Source organism: Periplaneta americana, chromosome 2 (genome assembly GCF_040183065.1).
Source record: "Periplaneta americana isolate PAMFEO1 chromosome 2, P.americana_PAMFEO1_priV1, whole genome shotgun sequence".
Classification (NCBI taxonomy): domain Eukaryota; kingdom Metazoa; phylum Arthropoda; class Insecta; order Blattodea; family Blattidae; genus Periplaneta; species Periplaneta americana.
In genome coordinates, this window is record NC_091118.1 from 56,116,227 (window position 1) to 56,137,343 (window position 21,117).

General features: G+C 32.4%; 1 protein-coding gene across 2 annotated transcripts in view; it reads right to left on the reverse strand.

Annotated features, from left to right (window-relative positions):
* LOC138693878 (uncharacterized) overlaps positions 1-18,239 on the reverse strand; it is a 756,839-nt gene extending 738,600 nt beyond the window's left edge. For both annotated transcript variants that reach the window (XR_011330579.1, XM_069817676.1), the window contains exon 1: positions 17,796-18,239. Coding sequence is in view for 1 of the 2 variants with exons in the window: in XM_069817676.1 (XP_069673777.1) it covers positions 17,796-17,951 (156 nt within the window). In the remaining variant the exon portion in view is untranslated. The remainder of the gene's footprint in view (positions 1-17,795) is intronic.
* Positions 18,240-21,117: the final 2,878 nt, after the last annotated feature.

The window sequence follows — 21,117 nt, forward strand, 5'->3', positions numbered from 1 at the left end:
CTTTATTTTTACCAACATTTTTAACATTAACCTGGCTATACTTGGAAACACTGTTGCCCCCTTCCATTACAAGAGTTTGATGTTACTAGTGCAATATGTAAACAAATCATTTTACTAGGTATAGGAGGAGAGAAAAGTAGTGTGTCCATTTATGTTGTAGGGAAATACGATATTACGATTTTCAGTTTGATCATCACTTTTACGGAATTTATCAAAATACAGTAGAGTAGTAACATTTTTTTTTTCTTCAAAAACTCAACTTTTCAGGCGGCTATGTTCGTTATGTAATGTCTACTTTATTTAGCATATTAATGGTGTTAACATACAATATAGAGAGTGCATTTAAATTGAGGAGTCATAAGTAAAGGGCTGTAAGTGCACTTAAGTTACTTTTGAGAAAATGGGGTTTAAATATTTAAGCTTTCGTAAAATCGGTGAAATTCTTATTTAAATTTTAATGTGTGATGCGATTAAAATATCCCTTTGCCACTAAAATTTTAGATACTTTTGCTTACACTGGATGCACTTAACTCATGTTATTACAAATGTCACTAGCATTCCTTTGCTTCTAGCCACCTCAATTCAAAAAAAGCTAATCTGAATTTTTAAACAAGTTGCTGAAAATGGTTGCCGTTCATTACAATGCAGGCTTCAATTTTTTACGCATATTATTAAAAACATTTTGAAGCATATTCTCTGAAATTGAATTTATCGTTTCTTGAATATAATTTTTAGTACGATATTATTAATATAGGTTCTTTCTTCTATAGAAAACGCAATCATACTTATGAAACACACTATACACTGCAGTGTTTACTTCACTGCTTTAAGACTTCGAATGCAACAGCGGCCGTAAGTTTGTGTGTCTGACGAGAGCAAGGACATTAGTAAAGGGGTGAGAGTGAAGTACATTCAGAAATGCAGGTACAATAAAAATGCAAGTAAAAATAAAATGATGTCCCTGTACAACACAAAAATAATCCATTTCACTAATAGTTACATTAGCAGTGGAACAGAAATATGTTATTCGTCATAAAATTATCTGAAAGATGTGCGAAAGACTACTAGAAACTATTACATTTACTACGAATTTATCTAGTGTAAAACTTGATGAATTCTGTTTTACGTAGGACTGTTTGTGCAATAGAAAACAATTACTGTAATCTATATAGTTAAATGCTCAGAAACCTTACGAGCACGTCGTTTATCACATTAATTATAAACACCAGGTAGAACCAACGTCAAGGAACTAATATGACAAGTGACTTAACATAGGACTGTTAAAAAGTCAGTAGGCCTAAAGATTGGTTTCATTTCATAGAAACTTCTGTTTTAATTTTTTCACAAATGTTGCCGTGGCAACTGAAATAAAGATAATTTGAAGCTATTATTAACTGAGTTAATGTGTATTTTATTGCAAACTAGCCGTACCCGTGCGCTCCGCTGCACGCATTAGAAATAAATATAAAGTAATTATATAATTAAAATAGGACATTTGATCCAGGGAACATTCGTGTTTGATAGAAGGATAAACCGTTTATTATGTTACTTAATTTAAATTTAATTAAAAGATTAAAATGCGATCATTTTGATCCAGAGACAACTCATTTGGTCATAAAAATTAGTTTACGAAATACAGGAAACGAATATACAGAATAGCCTATCAAGTTTTCGGTGCATAAGAATCTATTTTAATCTTACCTGTCCTCGATTCACTCAGAAGTTACTGTGATAACATTATAGCATTATGTCCATCTAGAGAAACTACTTTCCAATGGTGAATTAATAATTAATTATACAAATCGGTTAATTTAGCTTCAGATATTACTTCATAGAAACGCAGAAACGTTATCTGTAGGCTATCTTTCATAGCTTTCGATTGTTGCTCTCCAAAGCCCCTTATAAACGAAGTCATTTGTTTTTTAATTCATTATACGGTCTTAGATGGCAGTTATTTTAATTTTAAAACTCATTTATCTCATTAAATATCAGTACTATTAAAATTTTTCAAAGAATAAAACTTATCGGAAATGATTTTAAAGAAATATTTATGTAATTTTTCATAAAAATCAATAATAAGCGAGATATTTCGATATATTTAATTCAGGCCCCCTTATAACCCCCCTTTTAAATAATGTATTTTGAATGCCATATAGCCTATAATCTAAGTTACAACGAACTTAATTTATATTCCAATTTTCATCGAAATTCGTTCAGTCATTATCGCGTGAAAAGGTAACAAACATACAGACAGACAGACAGACAGACATACAAACAAACATTTCAAAAAAGCGATTTTCGGTTTCAGGGTGGTTAATTATATATGTTAGGACCAATTATTTTTGGAAAATCGAAAATTACCAGAAAAATTTCGGCTACAGATTTATTATTAGTATAGATTCACCCCAGAAAATAATTCTTTGCCTCTACAAATGCGAATTGACGTTGTTCGATGCTACCACAGTTCAGTACAGCGTTTCTTAAACTTTTTTGAAGTGAGGACCACTTTTTTAAGTCGGAAAAGTTCCGCGGACCACCTCACACTTTTTCCCTTCGAAAGCAAATTTATAATTTTTGTAGCATATTTTAATACCAGTATACTTATATTTTAAACTAGAATTAATTAATTTAAATTAATTAAATTAAATTAATTTTATAGTAGTATTAACTAATTAAGCTAATGTTAATAGAAAACATTCATTTTGTTTCTTTAATAATAATTATTCAAGGCTATTAGAGTTTGGATAATCTTTAACTTACGTACTTACAAATGGGTTTTAAGGAACCCGAAGGTTCATTGCCGCCCTCACATAAGCCCGCCAGCGGTCCCTATCCTGTGCAAGATTAATCCAGTCTCTATCATCATACCCCACCTCCCTCAAATCCATTTTAATATTATCCTCCCATCTACGTCTCGGCCTCCCAAAAGGTCTTTTTCCCTACGGTCTTCCAACTAACACACTATATGCATTTCTGGATTCGCCCATACGTGCTACATGCCCTGCCCATCTCAAACGTCTGGATTTAATGTTCCTAATTATGTCAGGTGAAGAATACAATGCGTGAAGTTCTGTGTTGTGTAACTTTCTCCATTCTCCTGTAACTTCATCCCGCTTAGCCCCAGATATTTTCCTAAGCTCCTTATTCTCAAATATCCTTAACCTATGTTCTTCTCTCAGAGTGAGAGTCCAAGTTTCACAACCATACAGAAGAACCGGTAATACAACTGTTTTATAAATTGTAACTTTCAGATTTTTGGACAGCAGATTGGATGATAAGAGCTTCTCAACCGAATAATAACACGCATTTCCCATATTTATTCTGCGTTTAATTTCCTCCCGAGTGTCATTTATATTTGTTACTCTTGCTCCAAGATATTTGAATTTTTCCACCTCTTCGAAGGATAAATCTCCAATTTTTATATTTCCATTTCGTACAATATTCTCTTCACGAGACATAATCATATAATTTGTCTTTTCGGGATTTACTTCCAAACCGATCGCTTTACTTGCTTCAAGTAAAATTTCCGTGTTTTCCCTAATCGTTTATGTATTTTCTCCTAACATATTCACGTCATCCGCATAGACAAGAAGCTGATGTAACCCGTTCAATTTCAAACCCTGCCTGTTATCCTGAACTTTCCTAATGGCATATTCTAGAGCAAAGTTAAAAAGTAAAGGTGATAGTGCATCTCCCTGCTTTAGCCCGCAGTGAATTGGAAATGCATCAGATAGACACTGATCTATACGGACTCTGCTGTATGTTTCACTGAGACACATTTTAATTAATCGAACTAGTTTCTTGGGAATACCAAATTCAATAAGAATATCATATATCATATATCTTTAACTTATTAACTAACTAACTATTATTGGTTCTCATATTAATGAGATGAATGAGCTTGCCGATTCTTGCACAGTTCTGTATTTGGATGTATGCTGGCAAGCTTAAGTCGGAGATTGTCACATACGTACATCGAGTCGATTTCGGTAGCCTTCTTTGTGTTTATTAGACTTAGTGATGCAAACCTTTTCTCACACATACGTAGAAGCAAATTGAATCATAATCTGTAAAGCACCATTGTACAGTTCACTGTATTCTCGTTTCACTTGTGATGAAGTCCAGAAATTAACCATACTTTCCGCTTGGAATTTCATTGAAGTCCGGTCTCATTCAAGCAATAGGTTGGCTTAAACTAGATAAGAAAATAAATTTACATTCACTTCTCCTTCTCTTCGAAATCTTGAACTCTTCTATTCCTTCGTACCTGTCGTCTCGCTTCACTTACCTTTCTTCCCACCACAATCTGAACACACGCTCTCGCCATGAAACAATACTAACAATACCATCCCATTGCACCTCCTCATACTCATCCTCTTTCACAATAGCCCTGCCAAGACTCTGGAATTCGTTACCTGCTAGCATCAGGGACTGTCGAAATAAAATTCAATTCAAAAGCAAACTTACTTGGCACTTGGTCAGTAACTGAGACTCTTTCAGACATGGTTTCTTGTAAATAGTTCTCTTAATCTATCACAAAATATTTCAATATCCGGTAATTTCATCACTATAGAATTTTGTTATTGTAGGTTTAATTTGTAATTTAGTAAATACAAAAATAGTCTTTGTTCTTAACTTCTATGATAAAATGTCTAGCTTTCATTAATCAGGTAATCTTGTCGTACTTTAATTTTTATTGTAATTGTAATTGTAAATTTAATATTAATTGTAATCTTATTGTTCATGTTATAGTTGTAATCCCCTGGTAGAGGGGCAGAGAAGGTCTGACGGCCTTATCTCTATCAGGTTAAATAAATAAATACTAATACTAAATACATTCTAGAGTTCAATTAACTGTTCTCTTTCACCCAATGAAAGTTTGTTAGTTTCAATATCGCAATATAAGTGATCACGAACCCATGAAAATTCGTCATATTTATTTCGAAAATAAGTTTCAAATTGTGACCTCAGAGTTGTATTATTGGTGTACGACGTGCAGTACGTGACCATTTCAATGTGCTGACTGAGTGTCGGCAAAATTATTAAGAAAGTCATCAATACATGAAAAGGTTCGGTCTTCTGTTATGAATTTGGGTGGTTCCTGGCTGGGTTACAGGCGCGGCGCCAGATATGCAGGGAAATATCACATTCATAGTGCTTTAAATTCTTCTTTTGTTGTTGAGAGTAGAGTGGGAAGTCGGTAGACGGATAGGGTAGGTCTAATAAATTTCATAAAATGTCAGTACTGGGAGAAAAAGTGAAAGGCGATTGCCATGTGTCATTTCCAAACTCTGAGATTTTCAGCTATAGAGTGATACGCAATTCGTTTGAATTTTATTTTTTCTTCTGTATTTTTTGAAGGACCACAAGGGCAGACCTCGAGGACCACAGGTGGTCCGCGGACTACAGTTTGAGAAACGCTGGTCTAGTATATACAGTCACGAAGCTCAATACGTAGTAAATATGCATCCGTAGATAGTTGCTAACCACTAGGATAGCTAATATCGCCTCATTACAGACAATGCGAAATAGTACCGGCACAGTCAATTGTTCCTAGCAACCTCAAAACTCAAGCTTCGTGACTGTGATGTTACTATGAAATATACATTTTTCCAGCGCATTGAGAACATTGAGAACTCTTGAACGTATTGAGGTGTGGATCCTGCAATTTGTCGCCATTATGGAAGCTTGTAAAAACTTTATGAAAAAAAAAATAGAATATTTTCTTCTCAATGTTGTTCATTCTCTAGAAGAGCAGTTACTATTTATACAGGAGACAAATCACGATCATATTGAATGTTTTGAAACTGAATTATACTTTTTCCATGAACAGAATTTATTATATTATTATTTTCTACATAGAGCCTACTTCTTAACAAAGTTAAAGGTATTTCATATCTTTCTTGACTTATGAATAATCGTATAGCCTACAATGCACGTCGAATATTTTCTTTTAAATTCAGAAAGCCAGCTCCAACTCGCATACACGATTTCTTTTTGATACAGAAAGCAATTTTAATATACGTTACAAGAGCGGTATGTTGACGTTTTCATGTTCGAGGAAAAGATTGAAAGAGCGAAACGTAGTTGAGATTTTTTAATTTCTGAGAACATGAAAACAAACTTACCGCTCGTGTATCGTACATTATTTTGTGCGAAGATCGTTTATTACATACCTGAAAGACGAATTTCTAATTAGTTGCAATGAAATCTCCATGTTGGTTTCTGTTTAATGACTGCAACTTCGGAAAACCAAAATATCTTTCTTCAACATTGTTGCTATAAAATGTTTTCTGTGTTTACTGTACTCCAGCAGGCCGTGATATACGTCTGTCTTTTTTTTCCCCAGTCTATAAATGCGAACTTAAAACAAACGGTAAGGTTATGTTATGATTTTTTTTTTCATTTTAATATTTTAACAATATTATTTATATAACATATTGCAGTAATAACATCGGCATCTGGAATCTTGTTGATTTTTTCACGGCTTCCTTAATGTTACTTGTATCAAGAATGCAATAAGTTTCGTGGAGTAGTAGACTTTACTTAATTTTTGCAAATATTTAAAAACAATAATTAACATTGCAATTTAGGTGAAAATGCAGTGGTAAGTTTCCAATTTATAATTATTACTATGTTAAACGTCTCTAAAAATAATATGTTAAAAGCCTAAAGCAGTAAAATGAATGTCGCGCTTAAGCGGTAAGAAGAGGGAAACTGTTGTGTGTGTTACGTTGGGAATACTGAATGTGGTATTTCACACTTACCGCGTATTGGTTCTGTGCGGAAAACAAGCAAATACGCACGATCTCGCACAAACGTATGACTCTTGTTTCCATAGTGAATTTAAAGAATTCAGATTTCTATTGCTAGATGTGTAGGAGATGTAGGCTACAATATGAGCGTACGTGTAAAATTCATACAATGAATGTACGATTCACTTACGAAAGATTATCTCTAGATTATGGTTGATAACTCCCAACTTAATACCTTGCTATAATATACAAAGTGAACCGTAAGTAACGTCATTAAATTTAGACAATTCTTCTTTGTGATATTTCAAACAAAGTTTGATAGAATTTTGCTCTTTTTTTTTTTTTTTTTGTTTCCTTTTCGACATAAAAATTGTTTTAAATGAAACATTTCATAGCGTGTTTCGGGAAAGCCATTGCTTGAATTTCTAATATGCTCAGACAGTTTAAGAGAGCAGTGTATTATGATAATAAATTATTGAAATAACTTTAGTCCTGTCCTTTAAATGTGTACAAATTTGATCGGAACAAATGCAACTTTTCGTTCGGATCAAATTTCTGCACACTGAAAGGACAAAACTAAAATTCTCTCAATCAGTTATTATCATAATACACTGCTCTCTTAAACTGCCTAAGTATATTCGGAATTAAATCAATGTCCTTTCTAAACCACGTTATGAAATGATTCATATAAAATAACTTTTATCTCGAAAAGCAAGAGAAATTGTATTAAACTTTTTTGTTTGAAATATCTCAGAGAATATTCCACTGACAATGGCATTACTTACGGTTCATCTTATATACATATGGCTATATTATTCTAGCCAATTCCGAAGAAAACAAAAGGCAGTACGTAGGTCTAAACATTTCAAGATAAGAAAAGATAAGTTAATAATTAAGAAATTTTCATAATTAACAAAAAAGAAACTAGCTTTGGGGTGGGGGAGAAAAAACAGCTGATCTGAAATTAATAATAATAATAATAAAATAATAATAATAATAATAATAATAATACAGGATCAGTTGCCCCTTTCAATTATCTCGGCTGCAATCTCTCTTCTTTAGACCCAAGAGATAAAGGTATCAAATTTGGCCAAATTTCAACACATTCTCGGTAAATACATTAGTCGAATAAGTACGACTAGAGAAAATGAGATTTTTATAGAATAACAGCAATTCTAAACCTGTAGTAGGCCTAAAGCTTATCATCAAGTCAACTGCAAAAGAATCTACTATTATTATTACTTAAGGCTCTTAAATTGGCAAAACTTCATTTCTCACACTAGTTTATTAAACCGTGCCGGACTGTAAAGAAAACAACTATCGCAATGTCCATATTTTATATATTGTACAATATTATAGTATTGTGAAATTAATATTTGAAATATTGTTTGAAATATATCAGAAACTATTCCACTGACAATGACATTATATACATATGGCTAAATTATTCTAGCCAATTCCGAAGAAAACAAAAGGCAGTACGTAGGTCTAAACATTTCGAGATAAGAAAAGATAAGTTAATAATTAAGACATTTTCATAATTAACAAAAAAGAAACTAGCTTTTGGGTGGGGGAGAAAAAACAGCTGATCTGAAATTAATAATAATAATAATAATAATAATAATAATAATAATAATAATAATAATAATAATAATCTATACTAATAATAAATCTGTAGCCGAAATTTTTCTGGTAATTTTCGATTTTACAAAAATAATTGGTCCTAACATATATAATTAACCACCCTGAAACAGAAAATCGCTTTTTTGAAATTTTTGTTTGTCTGTCTGTATGTATGTATGTATGTATGTATGTATGTATGTATGTATGTATGTATGTATGTATGTATGTATGTATGTATGTATGTATGTATGTATGTATGTATGGTTACCTTTTCACGCGATAATGACTGAACGGATTTCGATGAAAATTGGAATATAAATTAAGTTCGTTGTAACTTAGATTTTAGGCTATATGGCATGCAAAATACATTATTCAAAAGGGGGTTATAAGGGGGCCTGAATTAAATAAATCGAAATATCTCGCTTATTATTGATTTTTGTGAAAAATGTTACGTAACAAATGTTTTTTTTTTTAATAATTTGCGATAAGTTTTATTCCTTGAAAAAGTTTGATAGGACTGATATTTAATGAGATAAATGAGTTTTAAAATTATAATAACTGCCATCTGAGGCAGTGTAACGAGTTAAAAAACAAATGACTTCGTCTATAAGGGGCCTTGGACAGCAACAATCGAAAGCTATGAAAGATAGCCTACAGAGAAGTTTCTGTGTTTGTATGAAGTAATGTCGGAAGCTAAATTAACCGATTTGTATAATTAATTATTATTTCACCATTGGAAAGTGTAGTTTCTCTAGATGGACATAATGCTATAATGTTATTACAGTAACTTCTGATATAATATAATATACTATAATATAATTTAAGTTATTTCAAGGGTTCACAACCATAGTGGGCCAAGCGCCGTTTACTGAATACGTAGAAAACAAGGGTTAAAATTAAGTTATTATCATAATTCAATGGAAACCTATAACAAGTAAAATAAAATATACACATTAAATCTAAATGATGTCAATCTTCATTAAACTATGGTTGCATGTAATAAAAATTAAGAAACATGTTAAAGGAATTGTCATTGCACCAAATGAGTGTCTCTGGACCAAAATGATTGCATTTTAATTATTTAGAAGCAATTTAAATTAAGTAACATATTAAACGATTTATCCTTCTATCAAACACGAACGTTCCCTGGATCAAACGTCCTATTTCAATTATGTAATTACTTTATATTTATTTCTAACGGGTGCAGCGGAGCGCACGGGTACGGCTAGTAATATAATATAATATAATATAATATAATATAATATAATATAATATAATATAATTTAAATTATTTGAAGGGTTCAGAATCGTAGTGGGCCAAGCGCCATTTACTGAATACGTAGAAAACAAGGGTTAAAATTAAGTTATTACCATAATTCAATGGAAACCTATAACAAGTAAAATAAAATATACACATTAAATCTAAATGATATCAATCTTCATTAAACTATGGTTGCATGTAATAGAAATTAAGAAACATACTAAAGGAATTGTCATTGCACCAAATGAGTGTCTCTGGACCAAAATGATAGCATTTTAATTATTTGGATGCAATTTAAATTAAGTAAGATATTAAACGATTTATTTCTTCTATCAAACACGAATGTTCCCTGGATCAAATGCCCTATTTTAATTATGTAATTACTTCATATTTATTTCTAACGGGTGCAGCGGAGCGCACGGGTACGGCTAGTAATAATAATAATAATAATAATAATAATAATAATAATAATACAGGATCAGTTGCCCCTTTGAATTATTGAAGGTTATTATGACAATAACCGGAAGAAGAAAAAGAGGACGGACTAGATATATGTGGAGGGGAAGAATTATAGAAGCAATGAGAGCTAGAGGCCTGGAAGATGGATCATGGAATAACAGAGAAGAATGGAAAAAGGGAATTCAAGGCAACCGCTTATAAAGTGGATAAGCCTTTAAAAGTAAAGTAAGTGAAATTTTAATTTTCCTACCAATTTTTTCTATCGTTCTATTAAAATTATAGCCTATTAACCTGTTGTATCCTATAGGATACTTTGCGAATTTATGGGTTAAAGAACCCGGAGGTTCATTGCCGCCATCACATAAGCCCGCCATCGGTCCCTATCCTGTGCAAGATTAATCCAGTATCATCACATCCCACCTCCCTCAAATCCATTTTAATATTATCCTCCCATCTACATCTGCCTGCCCAAAGGTCTTTTTCTCTCCGGCCTCCCAACTAACACTCTATATGCATTTCTGGATTCGTCCATACGTCGCTTGTGCATATCAAACGTCTGGATTTAATGTTCCTAATTATGTCAAGTGAAGAATATAATGCGTGCAGTTCTGCGTTGTGTAATTTCACCATTCTCCTGTAACTTCAACCGTCTTAGCCCAAATATTTTCCTAAGCACCTTATTCTCGAATACCCTTAACCTCTGTTCCTCTCTCAAAGTGAGAGTCCAAGTCTCACAACCATACAGAGCAACTGGTAATATAACTGTGTTATAAATTCTAATATTTAGCTTTTTTGAGAGCAGACTGGATGATAAAATCTTCTCAACCTAATAATAAACAGGCATTTTCCATATTTATTCAGTGTTTAATTTCCTCCCGAGTGTCATTTATATTTGTTACTGTTTCTCGGTTTTTTTACTAATATTATATTTTAAGACCACTGGCAAATTATAATGTTTATAACCAGTAAAGCATCGTAGAAAACTGAATGAAATTAAACATCACAGCCATTACTGAAACCATCAGAATTTACCGGAATAACTTGCACGGACAAATATTACGGGTTCCCAACCACAGGCTAATTCAGACACTGTTTAATTACAGATCCCTCTGGAAGGGAGACCTTAGCCGGAGAAGGGATGGAAGGATCTGCTTCTAATCTAAAGAGGAACCGATCAAGAGGCCTAATCCCCGACTGATGATGATTTTGTAAATACACAAATAACTTTTAACTTGAGTTACCTACACTTTCAGAAACCATACGAACAAGAAAGTTGTAAGCACTTGGAAATAATAGTTCCCTTGGATGGTGGTAATAATAATAATAATAATAATAATAATAATAATAATAATAATAATAATAATAATAAATATACAAATCTTAAGTCAAGAGTATCAACGCTGTACAATATATGAATAATAACCTCTAGTATTGATTCGCATGATTTGTTCTATTCAGTAAACAATAAAAATGCTCTGTTTCCATAGTGATTTAAAAGCAAGCCGTCATATTTTCATTGCTGAAGGTGTTTAATACAAAACAAGCGTCCGTGTGAAGTTCCGACCATGATACTTCACCACGTATGTAGGCTTGTCTGTAAATATGATTTTACAAATCCGTAAATAGCTTTTAGCTTCAGAGTTACATACCCAGGAAGCTTAAGAGGAAGGTCATAAACAAGGAGATTATTTTCTTCATAGAAATTAAATAATAATATTAATAATAATAATAATAATAATAATAATAATACAAAATTAAAAAAATATACATATCGTATGTCATCAGCGTTAAAGCTTTACAATACATGAATAATAACATCTTGTATTCATTCGCATGATTTTTGTTCTATTTAGTAAACAATAAAAATGCTCTATTTCCATAATCATTAAGGGTGCTATGCATAGACATTTCGCTAGCCCGCGCTACGAGCGTGCTCAACTAGCCCCGGGTATCGACTGATTACTTGTACAGGATTCATATCATATCGCTAACACTGGTTTATGAATAGGAAAAACGTTAGTTCGCTGATCATCCACTGGAAGCCCGCGCTAAGAATGTCCGGACTCTGAGAATGTATATGAATATGACCCTTAGGTCCGTATTCATAGACATTTTTAGCGCAGGCTTCCGGTGGATGATCAGCATTTTTCGTATTCATAAACCAGTGTTAGCGATAGGATATGATTTGAATTCTGTACAAGTAACCAGTGGATAGCCGGGGCTAGCTTAGTAAGCTCGTAGTGCGTGCTGCGAAATGTCTATGAATAGCACCTTTTAAGACTAGCCGTATCTTTTCATTGCTGAAGGCGTTTAATACAAAACAAGCGTACATGTGAAGTTCCTACCATGACACTTCACCACCTATGTAGGCTTGTCCGTAAATATTTTACAAATCCGTAAATAGCTTTCAACTCTAGAGTTACACGCCCAGGAAGCTTAAGAAGAAGGCCATAAATATAAAGAGATTACTTTCTTCATATAAATTAAATAATAATAATAATAATAATAATAATAATAATAATAATAATTAAATGGCTTTTAAAGAACCCTGAGGTTCACTGCCTCCCTCACATAAACCCGCCATCGGTCCCTATCCTGAGAAAGATTAATCCAGTCCCTACCATCATATCACACCTTCCTCAAACCCATTTTAATAATATCCTCCAATCTACGTCTCGGCCTCCCCGAAGGTATTTTTCTCCTCAGGTCTTCCAACTAACACTATACACATTTCTGGATTCACCCGTACATGCTACCGAAAGTTCAATTTGTTCGGATGAAATTTCTGCACATTTAAAGGACAAAACTGTTCCTTTCAAACACTTATTATTGTAATAATTGTTCTTAAATTATCCAGTCCCTACCATATCACACCTTCCTCAAACCTATTTTAATAATGTCCTCCCATCTACATCTCGGCCTTCCCGAAGGTCTTTTTCCCTCAGGTCTTCCAACTAACACTATACGCATTTCTGGATTTACTCGTACATGCTACAGACAGTTCAATTTGTTCGGATGAAATTTCTGCACATTTAAAGGACAAAACTGTTCCTTTCAAACGCTTATTATTGTAATAATTGCTCTTAAATTGACTGAGCATATTAGGAATTAAATCAATGTTTCTTTCAAAACACGTTATGAAATGTTTTTTTTTACAAAATATTTTTTTATCTCGAACAAGAAGCTAAAACGAATATAATTATTGTATTAAACTTTCTTGTTTCAAATATCTCAAAGAATAATATTTTGAAATTATTGGCATTACTTTTAATTCATCCTGTATGCAATCAATGTGATTGTGAAAATATAGTTTACTGTCAACGAATATTGTAAGGTTTTTAACATTATCTGTTCTGTTTATTTGAACATTATTTAGGTAACAGCTGAATTGGCCAATATTCCGCATCTCCCCACATCACACACCGGACTGAGGTGTGGTTTACGTTTCGTTGTGGGTTAGATTGGTTAAATGAAGGGATAGCTAAGTGACACGAAGCCGAGGTTAGTAGATTAGTCGAGGGGTTACATAAGTGATGTGATGTGTTGTGAAAACGTTTCAGTGATTTTAACGTTTAGTCTGTAGTGGAGGAGATATCGAAATTTCGCTGTTGAATTTTTGAGAATAGGCCTAAGTTTTCCTCGGAAAGGTATAATTAAATCAGTTTTGGCAATGTTAATTTTCATACCATTTTCTTCCGACCACTTTGTAATTGTGTCGATGTCACGTTGAAGAGTTTGGCAGTCGGAAATCTTTTGGTTGTACGGAAGATTTTTAAATCAGCGAATAATAATAATAATAATAATAATAATAATAATAATAATAATAATAATAATAATAATAATAATAAATCTGTAGCCAAAAGTTTTCTGGTAATTTTCGATTTTCCAAAAATAATTGGTGTTAACATGTATAATTAACCATCCTGAAACCGAAAATCGCTTTTTTGAAATTTTTGTTTGTATGTCTGTCTGTCTGTCTGTCTGTCTGTCTGTCTGTCTGGATGTTTGTTACCTTTTCACTCGATAATGGCTGAACCGATTTATATGGAAATTGGAATATAATTTAAGTTCGTTGTAACTTAGATTTTAGGCTATATGGCATTTAAAATACTTTATTTAAAAGGGGGGTTATAAGGGGGCTTGTATTAAATAAATCGAAATATCTCCCTTATTATTATTAATTTTCATGAAAAATGTTACATAACAAATGTTTCTTTGAAAATGATTTCCGATAAGTTTTATTCTTTACAAAATTTTGATAGGACTGATATTTAATGAGATAAATGAGTTTTAAAATTAAAATAACGCCATCTAAGACGGTGCAATGAATTAAGAACAAATGACTTCGTCTATAAGGGGCCTTGGACATCAACAATCGAAAGCTATTAAACATAGCCTACAGAGAATGTTTCTGTGTTTGTATGAAGTAATATCAGAAGCTAAATTAATCGATTTGTATAATTAATTATTATTTCACCATTGGAAAGTGTAGTTTCTCTAGATGGACATAATGCTATAATGTTATTACAGTAACGTCTGAGTAAATCGAGGACAGGTAAGATTACAATAGCTTCTTATGCACAGAAAATTTGATAGGCTATTTTGTACATTCGTTTTCTGTATTTCTTAAAATAATATTTATGTACACTCATTTTAATCTCAGAGAATTAACGAACAACGAGACTGTATTGATTTAGTATGCAGTAATAGTACGTTAGCTTAGCAATCCATTATTTTATAATTCAAATTTTAACTATGCTCAATTGAATCGTGTTAAAATACATAAAATATATATGCAATAAATGCAATGCAAAAAAAAAAATTGGGTAATGAGCGAAGCAGATTATCTTGCGCTGTTGTAAAAGTTGTTCCCTGGATCAAACGTCCTATTTTAATTGTGTAATTACTTTATATTTATTTCTAACAGGTGCAGCGGAGCGCACGGGTACGGCTAATAATAATAAAAATAATAATAATCATAATACGTCGAATATCAAATTATTACAGGAATATGACGTAAAACGAACGTCTAGTTCATAAATTCTGACAGCGGCGTACAATACCCGTCGAAAATTTCCTCTATTTTTTCAAGAAACTATTTATATTTTCATATGCGCGATATCTGTTCGATAAACAATAAAAGTACACTCGGTTTCCGTAGCGATTTAAAAAGAAACCATAATATTTTCGTAGCTGGAGATAATATAATGCGAAAGAATCGTATACGTGTAAGGTTATCCGATGATTGTTACTTCTCTACGTCCACTTTCTCTAGGCGAAGGTTATGATAACACTCCAAACCCTGGGTCACGGTCCCAGTCGTGATTTACAAAGCGAAAACAAACAGCATTTCAGCAGGCACTGTTATGAGACTAAATAAATAAAAAACCCAACCGTTGTTTATGTTGCTATTTAAAAACAGAAGACAGTTGCAATCTCTGTCTCTATGGTTACCACACCGAATCAATCACATAGATAGGATCTCTTTCACAAAAATATAAACAAAACACTGTAGGTATCAGTTTTTAACGTTGAAAGAAAACAAATAGATATTTTCGACGTGAAGGGAAGTCAGAAATATAAAGAAAAGAATATGATAACGTTTCAACTTTGGAAATAAACAATTATAATTCTTTTTTGAAGTGAGAGGTGTTTGTTTTTGGTATGTTATGGTACTGACGGCCTGAAAGACGTACGCAAAACACTGGCAGACCCATACTGTAGCGAGACCAAATGAATGTAACACATTATTTTGCAATTTACTTGGAAACTGAAAACAGCTGTCATTTCTGTTTCTATTATATTATTGTAACACAGAATAAATACAACAGAAACATAAAGGTTGTTCTTCATTCTAGTTTCAAATGACAAGAAACTGACATTATTTTGTGATCCCTTATTTTGTGTATGTTCTAAGATTTACGGCATCGAGAGTTCATTAGTACGAGATTAAAAACTATTTTCTGAATCTTAATTAAAAACAAACGTCAGTCGCAATATACGTTTTCATAGCTGCCGTGTATATTAAACTACATAGGTTAGATTTTTTCAGAGCGAAAGGAAACAAAACACTTGTGACATAAGTTTATCAATTCGACCGTTTTCCTTTTCGAGGGTTGTACCAAATGTTTGTTATCGCAGTGACAAGTCTAAAGATATTTCGAACAGTATTGGGTTATGAGACGAAATTTAAAATATCTATTGATAATAGGCTATTATTTTTATTGTTACAATAGAAGGCCCTAGCAGTAATTTCTATTTATATGATTACAATACTGAATCAGTCGAGATATTACATTCATATAGTATGAAATAAGTGAACATAGCGTTTAAGATTAAAGTTTATAATATCAGAAGAGATAAACTGGCATTTTCTTGGAGTTAGTGTTAATTTTCGTCATATTATGTAGTAACTGTAACAATTTTGTTTACGTTTAGTTTAAAACAGAAGTCAGTACCATTCTGTTTCTATAGTTACCACTACGTTAAACGACACTGGTGAGATTTGTTCTGAGGGAAACGAAACAAAACAAAACACGTGTGGTATCAGTTTATCAATTTAGTAAATACATCTGAAGTCAATTTGTTTTCCTTTTTGATGGTGTACCAAATGCCTTAATGGAGTGATAGTTTAAAGATATTTCGAAAGGTACTGAGTTATGAGAAGAAATAAACATATTTATTGGTTATATTATTGAAATAATACGCTCGCAATTTCTATTTGTAACATAACAACGAATCAATCAAAAGATTATATTCAAGTTTTTAATATCAGAAAAGACGAAAATTCTATTTTTTCTGGGGTGGGAGTTAAGTTTTGGCACGTTGGAGTGATCTAGTTTGAAAGCTTTCCTGCAGTTTTATCAAATATTGTTCACGTTGAAATTCAAAAGCATACGTCATTCGCAGTTTGTTTCTATGGTTACTATATCAGAATAACAATAGACAAGATCTAATTCTGACAGCGATTTCAACTAAATACTTGAGAATAGTACAGACCTATGATACAAATTACAAATTTTAGAAAAAGTATATAGGCCTACATAATGTAAATAATAAATATATACATGTGCTGATTTTGAATTAAGCTCGACCACTTGTTAATTAAAATTAAGTTAAAATTAGTGCAAGTTATTTGCGATAACTACAGATATTCTGACATCTCAAATTTGTTTTCATGTCAAATTAAATTCTAGGTTTTATGTCTACTGATGTCAGCATTTAAATTATTGCATTTTCTGAAACTAGTTTGGAAATTTTCTCATTTTTCGGAGTGAAGTAAAGGAAAGACGGGAGTGTATGTTAAATTATTTATATCTATTACTGCACTCAGTGTCGCCTACGGATATTTCGCGCGGCAATAGGTTATGGGATAAAATAAAATATTTGTTGGTTATGTTCTCATATAAAATATGAAAAATTCGACAGTCAATTTCTGTTCCTATAGTTACAATATTAAACTAAGTCCAAACAGTTAATGTCTATTGTTTGAATATTAAATTCCCGGAAAATAAAATTGTATTTTTACTTTTTTAAAGGATAAATTAACTTACACATTAAGTTTGTTTATTTTTGTGCATATTTCTCAGTTTCAGAGCCAACAATGGTAGCGCCTTCTCAAATTATTTTTATTTTTAATTTTTAATTTAAGACTTTTTTTTTTTTGGAGAGGGAAGGGTTGAAATTTTTTGACTCACCGCTTGAAGACATTGAGCACGGCACTGGGCGACCCTCAAGGGCGACCCTATCGCCTCTTCGCCGTTGATGAAGGTCCCTGATGACCCGGACAAAAGCATCAGCCACAACATGATCACTGCGAAGTGTGCACAAGAAAAACTAAACTTGGTTTCCATAGTTACTATAGTCTTCAATTAATTATACACAACACGTTTAATAAATTAATAAAAAAAAGAAAAACAACACAGCACTACACCGTTGCTATGACGCCGCAGAAAACTGCAGTCATAATCAGGAAAGGTATTTCACTCGCTTGCCGACATGGGAGAAATGAGGAGGATTGGTGTGTGAACGAGATTCGTTAGTGAACGGGAATCAAGGCGACCGACCCCCACGAGCGCTAGATTCGTACTGAGGCGGCAGAGCGCCGAGCGAGATCTCCGGGACGACCGCCCATGTGTAGGCTCCCCCCAATCGCCGGCTAGAGAAGGATGGTTCTACAACCGGCCGGCCACACGTTTCAAACGCCCGCCATCTTACTCCACTGCTCAGTTTCGCAGCACATACAGGCCCATCTAGCGGACTCGTATGGAATTAGATGACGCTGCTAGTGTAGTTTGCTAGAAAACTTTATTTCGAGTCGTACTACGTCTCTAAACAAAGGAGTGGATTAGAGAAAATGTGGGGGAGTGGGGGGGGGGGGTGCAAAAGAGTAGTTACCTACAAAGTATTGTATTATATTTATTATTACATTGTTATGTCCAGTACTTGTAACTTTCTATCTCTGAACTGTGGTTATCAATTGGTTGTCAGTTTATCAATTAAAAAATGTTATCCAATTTTAAAATAAACTATTTCCTTGGTAATATTAATTATAATTCTACTTTATCTAAATTTAATGTAACTGTATGTTGCTGTATACACAATAATTGGCATCAATACTGATGACAATATATTTTAGCATTCTTTATCAAATTTTCTTCTTTTATTTCTTGTTTGTTTGTTTTCTTACTAGTATTTATTTCTATATCTATTGCAGCATTGCAAGTCATTTTGGCTGTCAAACCTTAATTACGTACTGAAATTGAAGAAAACTAATAGATTATTATTAACTTGCTATCAGTTTGTTTTGTTTCTCTTTAATTTTCACTTTTACATTTTACACTTAACATCTTGTATTCATATACAATACGTGTTTATCTCTTTTCATAATCTTTTTTGTTTTTCATTAGCATTTATATATATATATATATATATATATATATATATATATATATATATTCTTTAATATGGATGGCATAAGCATTTATGATTTTGTACTGTCTATTGTAAATTGATATATAGACACTGGCCTATAGGTATGTATATATATATATATATATATATATATATATATATATATATGTGTGTGTGTGTGTGTGTGTGTATACACACGCATTTATAGATGCTTAGATGTATAGATAGATAGACAGATAAATAAATACCACCGGAATAATGTTCTAAGTAAATAATAATAATAATAATAATAATAATAATAATAATAATAATAATAATAATAATGGATACAAAAGTATGGTGTAAACGATTAGAGAGAGAAAATAGAAATGAGAAACGAAGGAGAAAAAGAAGACATGAAGAATGGAATGAGACAGAGGAATTAATAGAAATAAAACATGAGAAGAGAATAAAATAATGGAAGACAGAAATAAAAAAAAATAAATAAAAAAATAAAATTATGTATGTATTTATTAACACTACAATTGGGTATACACCCGGTGGCAGTGATATATAATATATAATAATACCATTACAATAATACAGTAATTACAGCAAAAAATATATATATGTATATATAATAAAAATAAAATAAAATAAACCTAAATTATGAAAATTCATAGGAGTATAAAAGGAGAAGAAACATGGGAAAAGGTGAAAAAATGAACAGAACATGCAGGAAATAAACAGAAAATAGAAGAATTGTTAGTAACAGTGAAATCAAGAAGTAAACGTAAAAGAAAACACAAGATTAAAGAGTAAACCATGAGTTAAAAAGAACGAGGAACGCAAAAATAAATGAGTAGTTCAATATCAAAGACGGACATCTGTCGTCTCCATAGTTTTGATCTAGAGGCACTTTTTTGTTTCACAGTGATCTTTGTAGTATTTTATAACAAATTATTTTTATAAATGTAGCGTTAGAGTTTGTATATAGTTTCACCATAACTGAAAAAAGCATGAAAAATGTATAAGAATCCACATTATCTAAATTTCATCTGAAGGTCAGAAGTCCGCCTTTGATATTAAGCTATTCAAATATTCTACGAAATATCGAGATAAATCCTTCTTTTCTTTCTTCCTTCGTCACGTTTTACCTTGCTTCCTACAGACTTACAACCCAATGCGATGTAAGGAAATGTATAAACTATAAATATGGACCAAAGTTTGACAGGCACACATTGCGGACCTCACTCTCGTTAGTCCGGCACAGGGCCGAGGCTGAGACAACACATGACAAAGGACAAACACTCAGCACCGTGGGCGGAAGGCAAATATTTTCCATTGCCTTCTCCGGGAATTGAACCACAGACCGCTACCATGGAAAGTAAACACATTATCCAGAGAGCCTGGGCGGTAGACTCAGGAATTTTTTTTTATTGGTCGTTTAACATCCCTTATTATAGGTCTTACATGCTAATGCCTATGGGAGGGGGGACACAAACACTGGACACCGACTAATTTGTGGTTCTGTTCTACACTGGAGTCGGAAGAGTAGTATTTAGTAGTATTAGTAGTATTTATTTATTTAACCTGGTAGAGATAAGGCCGTCAGGCCTTCTCTGCCCCTCTACCAGGAGATTCCAACTACAATATCAACAATAAAATTACAATTAGTATTAGATTTACAATTACAATTACAAATAACATTACAATTAGTATTAAATTTAGAATTAGAATAAAATCAAAGTACGAAAAGATTACCTGAATAATTAAAGCTAGATAATTTATCATAGAGAAACAACGAATATTTTATATTTACTGAATTACAAATTAAATCTAGAATAACAAAATTTTATAGTGATGAAATTACTGAATATTGAAATATTTTGTGATAGATTAAAGAAACTATTTACAAGTAATCAATTACTGACCAAGTGCCTAGTAAGTTTTCGTTTGAATTCAATTTTATTTCGACAGTCCCTGATGCTAGCAGGTAGCGAATTCCAGAGTCTTGGCAGGGCTATTGTGAAAGAAGATGAGTATGAGGAGGTGCGATGGGATGGTATTGTTAGTATTGTTTCATGACGAGAGCGTGTGTTCAGATTATGGTGGGAAGGAAGGTAA